The 14,181-nt window shown below is 41.7% G+C and overlaps 1 protein-coding gene across 1 annotated transcript in view; it reads left to right on the top strand.

Moving 5' to 3' along the window:
* The window catches only part of CRLF3 (cytokine receptor like factor 3), a gene marked incomplete at its 5' end in the record, with an annotated part of 45,043 nt that overhangs the window by 10,919 nt on the left and 19,943 nt on the right, over positions 1–14,181 (top strand). Inside the window, 3 exons of the mRNA XM_082603915.1 lie at positions 9,040–9,247; positions 12,844–12,931; positions 13,833–14,010. Coding sequence (XP_082460041.1) covers positions 9,040–9,247; positions 12,844–12,931; positions 13,833–14,010 — 474 coding nt within the window. The remainder of the gene's footprint in view (positions 1–9,039; positions 9,248–12,843; positions 12,932–13,832; positions 14,011–14,181) is intronic.

Genomic DNA, 14,181 nt, shown 5'->3' with positions numbered 1-14,181 from the left:
AAATAGGAAAAATCTAAATTCTTGTGTATTCATTTTTATATTTCAGTTCCACTGTGTTGTTCACCCCTTGTTGATTTCTACAGGTTGACTTTCCTGCTTGTTGTAAGTAGAGATAGCTGATCAGGATGTCACATAGTGATGTCAGCTGGCCAGTCAGTTATGCCTCAAAGAGTGACACTAGTTTGACGACATTGCCACTGCCCAGGACCTAGTCTTTAAGCTTTGCAGGTCCAGAAACTCCATGTTTGTACATTATCAAAGGGGGATTAGTTTGAGGTACTGGAGGTGCCAGCAGTGAGAAATACCAATATTCTAGTCTGTGTACAGTTATAATTTACTCTAAAATGAACGGTTGGCCTTCATGTGCCTTTAATTAGTGTGATTCGGTGTCTGTAGGGGCGTTGACAAGAGCAAGTCTCTGCCCTTTCAGAGTAAAGGGCCAGATCCTGGTGCCTAATTAAGACACTGGTGAGGACCCTGCCCAGCTCTGGGCAGTGGTGTCCCTTTGATCGTTGCTACTGCAAGTAGCATCCTGACCTGAGAGCTTGTGAAGAATGCAGCAATCAGGCCCCCCTTAGACCTGGTGAATCATCATCAGGTGTGATGTGTATGCACATTAAAAATAGAGGCACAGTGCCTTGGAGGATACCATTAACTCTTCATCAGCTCTCTACCGATTTCTGTAGTTTATCCTGAACCATAGGTGTGTTGTTGTAAACTGCTGTGGTTTATCCTCAAGATTAAAACACTGTTTGAAACAACATGGGTTTAGATAATTATGCAGTGACAGACAAGTGAATAATTGACGATCTCAAGCCAATACTTGTCCTAGCGTGTCTTAACATCTGTATTGTGACCATTTGTCTCTCATAGTATTTTTTTAAATTTATTTGTTTTATTTATTTTTATTTTTGGCTGCGTTGAGTCTTCGTTGCTGCACCTGGGCTTTCTCTAGTTGCAGCGAGCGGGGGCTGCCCTTCATTGCGGTGCGTGGGCTTCTCATTGTGGTGGCTGTCTTATTGCGGAGCACGGGCTCTAGGCACGCGGGCCTCAGTAGTTGTGGCTCGCAGGCTCTAGAGCGCAGGCTCAGTAGTTGTGGCGCACGGGCTTAGTTGCTCCGCAGCATGTGGGATCTTCTCAGACCAGGGCTTGAACCCGTGTCCCCTGCCTTGGCAGGTGGATTCTCAACCACTGTGCCACCAGGGAAGCCCTCTCATAGTATTTTGTTTTTAATTTTTTAATAGATGATTTCAGACAATTTTTTGAAGATCTTATTAGGAACTCTGATATTCCTAACGTACAATACCAGGTTCTCCATAGATCATTATTCTCACAGGATTTGAAAACACGTAGCATACTAGTTAAAGACTGGAACAGATAGAGAACTCAGTGGGGGGAAAAAGTTATTTCAGAAAACCAGGGCAGGAAGTCTTAGTAGCTCAGCGAAGAAAAGAAAGCTGTTATTGCTTCTTTTATCTCCCACTTCCCCTTCTGTTACCCGTTTTCAAAACAGTCCAAAAAATCTGTTTGAAAATAATCTGTTACTGCAGTAGTACTTAAAATGCCCCTATTATAGTGTCCGAAGAAAAGGTTAAATCTGGAGCTGGGGAAAACCAAGAAAAGATGAAATAATCTGAAAATCACCCATAATTCTACTCCTTACAGACAACCACTGTTAACATTTTGGTGTATCCTTCTAGACATTTTATTTTGCCAAATTGAAAGACTGCTGTATATGCAACTTTATATCTGTTGTTTTCTTTTGGTTAGCATTATATCATAAGCATTATGAAAAATTTCCCACGTACAGTCTAATTTTTAATGCAAAGGTGAATAGTCTATTACATAGGTACTTATGGAGCATTTGTTGGTGGTAGGCTGAAAATGTATTGATTCAAATATGCCAAAATACTGGAAGCAAAGCTCTAGAAGCAACACTAAATAATCAACTACCAAGGGGAAAAAGAAGCTGCACATATATTTGTGTGCAAAAACCACATATTTACATTGGCTTTTCAGTCATCCTTTTTTAAGTCTTTTCACAAATTGTCTTTAAACACGACACTCTGAAAGCTGCTTGTTGAGTCCAAACCTCACTTGAAATGTAGGATATAAATGAGAATTTAAACAAGCATTCAGAGTCTGTAATGTTAACCTCAAAAAGTGCGTGTCACAGAGGAGTCCAGTTTCTCTCTGTGTAGAATTTTTTTTTAATATAGAATGTAATGTAAATTTAAATTTGATAGAGAAGAACTGTTCTTATTACTAGAAACCTGGTAAATAATATGGCTAATTTGTGATCTAAAGCCAAACAAATGCAGGACAGACTTTTTTTTAATTTTTATTTTTAATTGTTTTTGGCCACACTGCCTGACTTGTGGGATCTTAGTTCCCCAACCAGGGATCAAACCCGGGCCCCTGGGCCCTGGCAGTGAAAATGCCGAGTCCTAACCACTGGACCACCAGGGAATTCCTGGGACAGGCTTTTATTTTTGAGGGGTATCCATGAATCATTTATATTTGCAGTTATTTTACTTTTTTTGCATTTGCCCCTATTAGGTGTGAGGCCTTGAGAAATTTAACTTTCCTGACGCCTCACTTCCTTATCTGTACAATGTAGATAAGGATAGTACCTACTTTACTTGGCCAGTGTGGGAATTAAAATGAGAAATGTATGTAAAACGTTTAGCACGATGCCTGGGACATATGAACTGCTTAATAAATATTAGCCATAGAAATCATACCACCAAATATTATTCTTATTCAAGGTGACCTCCCCTACTTCTCCAACTGGTAACTTATTCTTTACATGTCTCCACACTCTTTCCCAGCAGAATGACCTTTTTGAGCTCTGATGGCAGTTTGTGGCTCTCACTTACAGAAGGATTTAATACTTTTTACTATAGTTACGTGTGCATACAACTGTCTCCTTTACTAGAATGATAGTTTTTTGAGGTCAGGATCATGCCTTATTCATCTTTATAACCCCATTCCTGGCACGAGACCTCAATAAATATAGAATGGATGCCTTTATGAATGTTGTGGGTGTGATTTTGCAGACATTCTTTTTAGGTTGTTCGTAGTCTTGACTATAGGCACCCTATTCACTAATGCAGATAATCAAGAATTAAACATTTGTTTTATCATGATTTGGTTATTTGTCACTACATAATAAACTATGCCAAAGCATAATGGCTTAAAAGGCAACCATTTGCTTAGTATTCGGGGGATTAACCAGGGCTCAGTTGGGCAGTTCTGATTTTGCTGGTAGCTCTCATGTAATTGCAGTCAGATGGCAGCTGAGGCTGGATTGTTCAAGATAGAACATTTACTTACCTGTTTGGAGCCTTAAGTAGTAGCAGGACTCAGCTGGAATGCTGGCATGGCGGAGCCTGGATGCCAAGCTCTCTCTCTCCCTCCCACACTCTTCCTCCCACTCCTCTCACTCTCCTTCCCCTTCCACTTGTTCTCTCAAGAAAGATAGCCATGCTTCTTTTTTTTTTTTTTAGATTAATTAATTTACTTTTGGCTGTGTTGGGTCTTTGTTGCTGCGCGCGGGCTTTCTCTAGTTGTGTTGAGTGGGAGCCACTCTTGGTTGCGGTGCGCGGGCTTCTCGGTGCGGTGGCTTCTCTCGTGGCGGAGCATAGGCTCTAGGCACACGGGCTTCAGTAGTTGTGGCTTGCGGGCTCTAGAGCACAGGCTCAATACTTGTGGTGCACGGGCTTTGTTGCTCCACGGCATGTGGGATCTTCCTGGACCAGGGCTTGAACCCGCGTCCCCTGCATTGGCAGGCGGATTCTTAACCACTGCGCCACCAGGGAAGCCCCGATAGCCGTGCTTCTTACGCAGTGGCTCAGGAACCCCCGCAGTGCAGAAGCAGAAGTTGCCAGGTAGTCTTGAGGCTGAGGCCTGGAGTTGGCACAGCTCAGTTCCACTCTATAACGATGCACATGTGACTGCATTGCTAGTCACCGGGCCAGCCTCCTGTCCAGGGGAGAGGTCTGCATGAGGATATGAGTACCACAAGGCATGGTTCCTGGTTCATTGGGGCCATTAATGTAACAGACTACCAACTGATATAATCAGGATTTTCTTTTTGAAAGTTTTAATAAGCATGTTTTAAAAAAACGTAACTGTAGGGACTTCCTTGGTGGTCCAGTGGTTAAGACTCCACGCTGCCAATGCAGGGGCCTGGTTTTGATCCCTGGTCAGGGAACTAGATCCTGCATACTGCAACTAAGACCCAGCACAGCCAAATAAATAAATGAATATTTTTTTAAAAACACAAAAAGCCTAACTGTAAGAGACAAGAAGGAAATGTAGCAGCACATATGAGTCCATACATGAAGCAGACAGTTCAGATTTCCTGCCACTTGACTAGCTTTTCACTGGGTTGTGGTAGAATTTAAATGAGACCATGGGTATAAGTACCTGGTACACAGTAGGTGTTCAGTAGGTGGGAGCTGCCGTTGTATTGTTATTATTGCCATTATTATTTTTAATGACTAATATCTTGGTGTCAGTGTGAAGACACATAGCTAATGCAGTACATTTCATATGAACTGAGAAGAAACATTTTGGTTAGCTTCTTCAATTTCAGTTGACTATTTTTTATCTTTGCCTTTTATTTTTGATCCCTATGTTCTTGTTAGCTAGTAGCGTTTAAAGCCAGTCTCTAATTTTAAAATAGTTTTAGTTTCCTGTAAGCAAAACAATTGGGAAAATAAATTCTGAGATTACACTTGGAGGATAAAAATTCTTTTCTTCTATAAAGTCATGAAAATGCATGTTTCAGAGGAGGTAGAGGAGATTCCAGTTACTTAATTTCCTGAAACACACACGTTATGTTGTGTTATATTATAGATAGAGCAACTGTATATTGCCAGTTAAGACCAGGTGTCTTAAATCAGATTCTAGGTAGGTTTTATGACATTTTAGTAGCTAAACTCTAGAGGAAAGTATCAGTCACTGTTGTCTTGGAGGGCTGTGAAGTATATATTTACTAGGCTTTTGCATGGCTTAGTATTGATGTATAAGCTTGATGACTTTTTGGCATTTTGAGAACTTATCCTCATGTTAAAACTTTAAAAATACAGTTGCTTTGGAATTAGAGTCAACTGCAGTGGAATCTTTGTAAATAAGATTTAATGGTCTGTTACAGGAGAGATTTTAGTAGAAAATTCGTTCTGAATATTGTTAATCAACATAAACAGTGTATATTACAGTTTCCCTTTTGAGACCTTGAGTTGTGTATCATTTGTATTTTTCTTAAATTTACTTTGTTACAAACCATCACAGTTGTTTTGCCCTGAGTGGTTGTCTACTACATTTTTTTTTCAACATCTTTATTGGAGTATAATTGCTTTACAGTGTTGTGTTAGTTTCTGCTATATAACAAAGTGTATCAGCTACATGTATACATATATCCCCATATTCCCTCCCTCTTGCGTCTCCCTCCCTTGTACTGTTGGTGGGAATGTAAACTGATACAGCCACTATGGAGAGCAGTATGGAGGTTCCTTAAAAAACTAAAAATAGAACTACCATATGACCCAGCAGTCCCACTACTGGGCATATACCCTAAGAAAACCATAATTCAGAAAGACACATGCACCCCAATGTTCACTGCAGCACTATTTACAATAGCCAGGACATGGAAGCAACCTAAGTGTCCATCGACAGATGAATGGATAAAGAAGATGTGGCACATATATACAATGGAATATTATTTAGCCATAAAAAGAAATGAAATTGAGTTATTTGTAGTGAGGTGGATGGTCCTAGAGTCTGTCATACAGAGTGAAGTAAGTCAGAAAGAAAGACAAATACCATATGCTGACACATATATATGGAATCTACCACATGATTCTTTATGCAAGGACAAGAAATACACGTTGCAGCAGGAAATGTCTTCAGCCAATACATAATTTACTGGTGTACAGGAATGCTTTAAAATGGGGTCTGTAAGCACTAACCAGCTTGGTGTAATGGACAGACCATGGTCCTTGGAGTCACACTGTTTCTGGCACTGGGAAGCCGTGGGGAAGTTATTTGACTTCCTTGAGCTTTACTTTCGTCAGCGTAGACAATACAGACCTACCTCTCAGAGTTGTTGGGAAGATTGAATGAGCTAACAGTGACCACACTGGACCATGGTACCACATCAAATATGAAGAAATTCACTCAGCAGCGAAGTTCGCATTTTATAATTAGTTTTATTAAAAGCCGAGCGAATGAACTTGATTAGTTACATGATTCGATTAAAGGTGGCTGTGGCTTTGAGTTATGAACTATTTCAGGGAGAAGAAAATGATGCCAAGGTAGTGTCAAGCTTGAAACAGCAATGGTCGGGAATCTATGAACAAAAAGGAGTCAAATTTACAATGAAATTGCGGGAGGTGGATTTGGAAATGGATTCTCCCTTCGCTGGCCCTCTCACTGCTTTGTGCTCACACACTTCCTTTTTTTCTGAGGTTCTGAAACAAAAACAAAACGTAGTGGAGCTCTGCAGCATTTGAAGGAGCTTTTGAATTCTTCCTAAAGAGGAAATTGACTTTACCTAACCAGTGCACTTCCTGTGTGTGCGGTGTCCGTTGAAGAGGGAGATAGGACCTCACTGGTACAGCGCTTGACTGCAGAATTTCCTCCCGGTGGTGAGGGTGCTCCAACACGTTGTCTTCATTTATTCTGGTATCTGTAAGGTCTGTATGAATCACCTGGGGATCTTGTTACCAATGCAGCTTCTGATCCAGTAATTCTGGGTGGGGCCTGAGATTTTGCATTTCTAACAATATTCCAGGTGAGATGTATCAGAATCATAAGGCATTCTTTTCCTGGTTCTTTTTAAAAGGTCTTAAAAACATACACGATTAATTTAATTTCATTGAACATTTATTTGCTAGGTGCTATGTATGTTAGGGCCTGATTCTCAAGGATCCTACAGTTGGTGATGCACCAAATCAAGGACATTTTGAATATACCCGCCCCCTGATTTTTTTAAACTTCGACTTGGGTTTAGAAGTTCTCTAGTAACTTTACAGAGATTAGTTAACAATTAAACTTAAATTAGGATTTCTCTTTTTCTTTATGATTTAAGAAATTCTTTCACTTACCGCACAAATACCATCATAACTTACATTAATGTCAAAAGGGTAAAAAATTGTTTCTGTGATCTCCTCACCCCAGCCAATCAAACCCATTTTTTTTTTCCTGTGTTTCTTTGTAGTCCTTAGACGTGGGCATCTTTTGTTTTTACATGGTTGTGAACATTTTTGGACAACAGTTTTGTATTCTTTTTAATTTTAGTGTTAGAGAATAAATAGAAAGTTTTCTAAATTTCTCTATTAACTGTTGAAATATTGTACTTTATCCATATTTTGATATGTTCTTTTCTTGGTGTATTTTTCTTGGACGCCAAATGCTCTTGCTAAGATCAAGTTAGCAAAGGGTTAGGGTAGTAAACATAACATGTCTTAGGAAACTAATATGATAATATCTGCAAAGTAAAGTATGAGTTTGCTTTAATTCAACTGAATGTTTGGCTTATAGTTTGAATTTTCCTGTTAAGTGAGAAAAAGTGAATTGTGTGTTATCTGTATTCTTAAAAAAAAAAAATCCGGTGTCTATATAGCCAACTGACTTGTTTTCAAAATATCTGTGAGATGTAAAGATTTTCCTGTCATATCTCCTCGAACAGCAGTGCTTAATCTGGGCTCTGTGGACCTAGGGTAGTGTTTCTCAAAATTTGGGCTGCAGAGTCACAGGTGTGCTTGTGAAAAAGAACTCTGCCCATACGCTCCCCCAGCCCCGTCTCCAAGCTGGTTCTGGGATGGAGCCCTGCCATCTGAACTATAACAGGATGCAATTGTATGATACGTGATTCTTCTGCAAAGCAAGTTTCAGAATTACTGCTCTGAGCAAGCCATGGTTGGGATCTGAGGGAATTGGTAATCTCTGAAATTGAATAAATTTCTTTTGGGTAGGGTTTATTCATTTTTCTGGGAAGAAGGCTTATAAACCTCTTATTGAGATTCACAAAGAGGACCATGACTCAAAAAGGATGAAGTCATTGTCCCAGATGTGTGTTTTTCCTGAACATCTGTCTTCTGCCTCCTCTGAACCTTTTGGATTATGAATAAATTCTTAGTTTTCTTTTACCATAAGGAGGGCATGTTGTCCATGAAGTGATTTTTTTTGTATTGTGTTTTTTTAAATAGCTATTCTTCTTTTTTCTAATATAAATTTATTTATTTATTTGGCTGTGTTCGGTCTTCGTTGCAGTGTGCAGTCTTCTCATCGCGGTGGCTTCTCTAGTTGCAGAGCACAGGCTCTAGGCACGTGGGCTTCAGTAGCTGTGGTATGTGGGCTCAGTAGTTGTGGCTCGTGGGCTCTAGAGTGCAGGCTCACTAGCTGTGGTGCACGGGCTTAGTTGCTCCGCAGCATGTGGGATCTTCCTAGACCAGGGCTCGAACCTGTGTCCCCTGCTTTGGCAGGCGGATTCCTAACCCCTGCGCCACCAGGGAAGTCCCCGTATTGTGGTTTTTTAATCTACCGTTTCTTTATTGCTTTTCAGTAAAATGAATTTTAATCTCCTCTTAATTTAATTTTTTTTTGGTACTGAAATGTATTATTTCCAAGAACTACTTTGTGCAGATAATATTTATTTCTAACGTTTATTTATTGAGAACAAGTGTGCCCATTATTTTACCAAGTGCGGTACATAGACTATTTTTATTTAATCTTCGCAGTCACTCCATGAAGCAAGCATTGTTATACTCATTTGATAAATAAGGGAATTGAGGCATGGTGTGTTTAATTAACTTAGCCAGATTGACATAGTTGCGAATGATGGGACCATTCTGTCTCAGCTGAAGGCCAACTCTATGGAATTCTGCAAGTTTGCACAAATGAATCACATTTGGTTTATCATTGAATGGAAGGTGCTTGTTGTGTAGTGCCTTGAGATTATTAGGGGTGATGCCTGTGGATTAGCCTCTTCTAGAGATTCTGATTCTGAGTTTTTATGTTATTTCTTTTCAGATCAAAGAGAGTGCATCCCAGACGAGAGATGTCCTCAAACAGCATTTTAATGATTTGAAAGGAACCCTTGGGAAGCTCCTGGATGAGCGATTAGTGACCCTTTTGCAAGAGGTGGACACCATTGAACAGGAGACCATTAAACCACTAGATGACTGCCAGAAGCTGATAGAGCACGGAGTTAACACTGCAGCGGACTTAGTCCAAGAAGGTGGGGAGTCCAGGGGGCCCATTAAACGCAGCACATTCAGATTGACACTGCTGGTATCTCAGGGTTCTAGCAGGCTTCCTGCCATCTGTGGGGTGCTTAGGCTATTCGTACCTTGGGACAGTTTGTGATATAGGATGACAGGTGTACAGTGAGGTATCCCAGGGTAAGTGCAATTAATGTACTAATTATAATCATTTACAAAATAAGGACTAAATGATTTTTCTCATGGTTCTGTTAACACAGTATTTTACCGTCATTTTGAGTCTGTTCACATATTTTTCAGAGTGTCAGTGGTTTATAGGATTTCCTGCCATCTTCCTTTTTAGAGATTAAGGAGTAGGATTGGTGTTTACTCCTGAAATGGCAGTGGTTCTATCCCTAACTTTAGTCCGTTATTTTGGTTAAAGCATGCTCGGGTCTTGCCTTGCTGCCTTCCTGTCTCCGCATCTACCTACCTCCCCTCCTTCCCTCCTGTAGGTCTTTGTCAGGTACATTCAATAAAAAGGCAATAAGTTCTGCCCTTTGGGGTTCACAGCCCAGTGAGAGAAGCACACACGATGAGAGAGATCTAAGACCTCACGGGAGCACAGAAGGGGAAACGCTTACCTCTGGAAGAGTGTAGGGTGGCTTTCTATAGGAGGAGTTCCCCCGAGGCTTGAAGAAATTCGTCAAGCAGGCAAAGGAAGAAAAGGAGGTCACAGCACGATGGAAAGCAGAAGTAACGTCAAGAGTAAAGTGAATGGCATATCTGGGAGGTATTGAATGCGGTATTTTAGGCAGCAGAGTTACACAGTCAGATTTGCACTTTCAAAACACGACACCGCCCACCGTTTGGGGACTGCGTTCGAGGTTGTAAGGAAGTAAGAGTGACCGATGAGGCAGTCATGGCAGCAGTCAGATAGGAAGCGATGGAGACGGTGACAGGCGAAGATGAGGCGGGGCAGGTTTTAAGAGTTTTCGGAGGGGCTTCCCCGGTGGCGCAGGGGTTAAGAATCGGCCTGCCACTGCAGGGGACACGGGTTCCATCCCTGGTCTGGGAAGGTCCCACATGCCGCGGAGCAATGAAGCCCGTGTGCCACAACGACTGAGCCTGCACTCTAGACCCCGTGAGCCACAACTGCAGAGCCCACGCGCCACAGCGACTGAAGCCCGTGCACCTAGAACCCATGCTCTGCAACAAGAGAAGCCACCACAGTGAGAAGCCTGTGCACTGCAATGAAGAGTAGCCCCTCATTCACCGCCACTAGAGAAAACCCACGCGCAGCCACAAAGACCCAACGCAGCCAAAAATGAATGAATGAATGAATAAATAAACATAAAATTTAAAAAAAAGATATTTTGGAGATAGAATTAATGGTGATCTTACTGAGCCGTAAGTGTTGATTATTGGTGATTGCCTGGTTATAGGATGAAGGAGAAAGAGAAGAATTTAGGATGACCCAACTCAGCGTGATTTTAAACGACCGGTAAATTGTGCCGTTGACTGACACAGAATATGAAGGGGGAGGGTGGGTAGTTAGACAGTTGGTTTGGGGTATGTTAGTTCAAGGTGCCGGAGATGCCAGGAGTTGGGAATGTGGGTGTGATGATTAGGAGAGAGATCATACCTGGAGATGTCAATGTGGCAGTGAATGGTGTGTATGTCACCTCTGAATCCATGGGAATAAGTAAAACGATCAAGAGATAGTGTACAGTATGAAAAGAGAAGGCTACAGAAGATGGGACTCTGAGGGACGTCAGTATTTAAAGGGCAGTTGAGGAAAAAGGATCCAGGGAAGGAGACTGAATACCATTGGTTCTTCGATGAGTGCTGTGAGTGGCATAGGATAAAAAGTGTGCTTGGGGGCCTCCCTGGTGGCGCAGTGGTTGAGAGTCCGCCTGCCGGTGCAGGGGATACGGGTTCGTGCCCCGGTCTGGGAGGATCCCATATGCCGCGGAGCGGCTGGGCCCGTGAGCCATGGCCGCTGAGCCTGCGCGTCCGGAGCCTGTGCTCCGCAACGGGAGAGGCCACAACAGTGAGAGGCCCGCGTACGGAAAAAAAAAAAAAAAAAAAGTGTGCTTGGGGCTTCCCTGGTGGCGCAGTGGTTGGGAGTCCGCCTGCCGATGCAGGGGACGCGGGTTCGTGCCCTGGTCCGGGAGGATCCCACGTGCCGAGGAGTGGCTGGACCCGTGAGTCATGGCCGTTGGGCCTGCGCGTCCGGAGCCTGTGCTCCGCAACGGGAGAGGCCACAGCAGTGAGAGGCCCGCGTACTGCAAAAAAAAAAAAAAGTGTGCTTGGCTGGCTCCCAGCTCTGTCACTCCAGCTGGAAGTTAGTCTCCTTTTTGGTCACACTTAGAATATAGTACTAATGTTATCTTTACACACTAATTACATTTTTGTCTTATCTTCAAGGAGAAGTGTTTATTTGCCACTGACAATATCAGTGCCTTTGAGAGAATTCTTCTTAGCAGGACTTCAGAATGTCTTTCCCTGGGCGCTTAGCATTTGGAAACAAACTCAGCAGCAGTTCAGCACAGGTCAGGAGTGTATACCAATCACCACGAGGCTTGACCAATGTTTTTATTTTAGAAAATAAATCCTTTGAGACACATACATGCTTGTTGCAGCATCTGATTTTTTTTTTATATACTTCAGAAATGTTTTAAATTGCAAACTTTTTCCTCCCCTCCCTTCCCGAGGGATTAAAAACTTATTTATGAAATTTTTAGGATTTTGAGGCAGTGTTCAGTGTGTCTGTTTTCCTTTTGGTAAGGGTGGAAGGTCATCTCATACGGTCTCAAAACACTTGAGTAACTCCAGGGTGTACTGAGATGGAAAACAGTTCTAGTAGTGTTCTTTAGGGCTGTGGAAGGACAGAGATGTTGATCATTTTCTTATGACTTTATATAATACTTCCTTTATATGACCCTTCCCCCTATTGCTGATGTCAGGATAATATTTGCACTGACTCCTATTGGAGTTGATAAAGATTCTGTAGGGGAGATGGGAAGAGGTCCCTGGGACTTATGCCTTGCATAAAATTGGTTGACAAACCAAGTTTCCATTTGTAGAGCAGAATCTTTCATCTCTGGCAGAATGTTGTCATTGTGTACCCCCTTCCTCTTGCGTTTAACCTTAAAGTCGTTTCTAAAATAGTTTCTTATTTGTTTATTTTTTGCTGCATTGGGTCTTCGTTGCTGCGCGCGGGCTTTCTCTAGTGGCGACGAGTGAGGGCTACTCTTTGTTGTGGTGTGCAGGCCTCTCATTGCGGTGGCTTCTCTTTGTTGCGGAGCATGGACTCTAGGCGTGCGGGCACAGTAGTTGTGGCACGCAGGCTCAGTAGTTGTGCCTCACAGGCTTAGTTCCTCCACGACATGTGGGATCTTCCCAGGCAGGGGCTTGAACCCGTGTCCCCTGTATTGGCAGGCGGATTCTTAACCACTGCGCCACCAGGGAAGTTCGTAAAATAGTTTCTACATTTACTTTTGGGGAATTTGTGACAACACTTAAGAATTGTTTTCAAGAGAACCAGAGACCCACTTAGACACGGGTTGTGTTGATTAGTTTATAATGTGACCATTTTCCCCTGTACTAGTTCTCTTATTCCTGATTGTAGGTGAGATCGCCATTCTGGGTGGTGTAGGAGAACAGAATGAAAAACTGTGGAGCTTTACCAAAAAGGCCTCACACATCCAGTTGGACAGGTAAAAGAGTTAGTGTCTCTTGGGCTTAAGCTGTCCGCTTTTCTTTTCCCCGGTTAAAAATTCTGATTCAGGGATATAGAAAATGTATTTCTCAAGTTTTCACTGCCCATTACCAGTATTACTAGTATGAAATAGTTGTGATTGTAATCTCTGGTATAGAATTACTACCGATTTTCTGCAATCCTAATGTGTAAGAGAATTGTTAGTTTAAAAAAATCTGAACAAAGTCATAGCTCAGACAACAAAGTCCTACTGTATAGCACAGGGAACTATATTCAATATCCTGTGATAAACCATAATGGAAAAGAATATAAAAAAGAATGTATATGTATATAACTGAATTACTTTGCTGTACAGCAGAAATGAACACAACATTGTAAATCAACTACACTTCAATTAAAACAAACAAAACTGAGTCATAGCTCAGTAAACCAGATCTTTTGCTATAAACTTGATGGTTGTGATCCTACCCATTTTCTCTCGTTCCTTTTATTTATTTGGGAAGAGAATTTTAATGTAATATCTTGCAAAACCCCCACTGCCATTAGCATTATTTACTGGGGGCTTCTGCACTGTTACAGTATGTGACTGATCTACAGTATTTTTTGTTGGGGAATTCCGTGGTAGTCCAGTGGTTAGGACTCCACGCCTTCACTGCTGAGGGCCTGGGTTTGATCCCTGGTCTGAGAACTAAGATCCCACAAGCTGTGCAGTGTGGCCAAAAATAAATAAATAAAATATTCCTTGTTATTTTTTTAAAAATTGAGATATAGTTGATTTACAGTGTTGTATACGTTTCAGGTGTACGGCATAGTGATTTGCAGTTCTTCAAGGCTATACTCCCTTGTATTTTTAACTCTCAGTTAAAAGCCTTATAAACACATGAGCTTTGTTTCCTCAGCTTACCAGAGGTGCCTTTACTGGTTGATGTGCCTTGCTTATCTGCTCAGTTGGATGACTCAATTCTTAACATAGTGAAAGACCATATTTTCAAGCATGGAACAGTAGCATCTCGCCCACCAGTACAGATAGAAGAATTGATAGAGAAACCCGGAGGCATCATCGTACGATGGTGTAAGGTACGTAATTCAGGATTGTAGAAATGGCTTCAGCATTATGGATTTGAGATTTGGGGGCCTTTACAATTTTTTTTTATTAGTTGCCTTTGAATATTTTCTTCTCTTCATGAACAAAAGTGCCCTTTGCTTTACAACTAAGGTCACAGGGAACTTGAACTGAGGTAGCTCTTC

The sequence above is a fragment of the Mesoplodon mirus genome (genome assembly GCF_964341445.2).
Source record: "Mesoplodon mirus genome assembly, chromosome: 18".
Classification (NCBI taxonomy): Eukaryota; Metazoa; Chordata; class Mammalia; order Artiodactyla; family Ziphiidae; genus Mesoplodon; species Mesoplodon mirus.
Note: the sequence above shows the minus strand (reverse complement) of the source record. Positions and strands in the feature narration are given on the sequence as shown.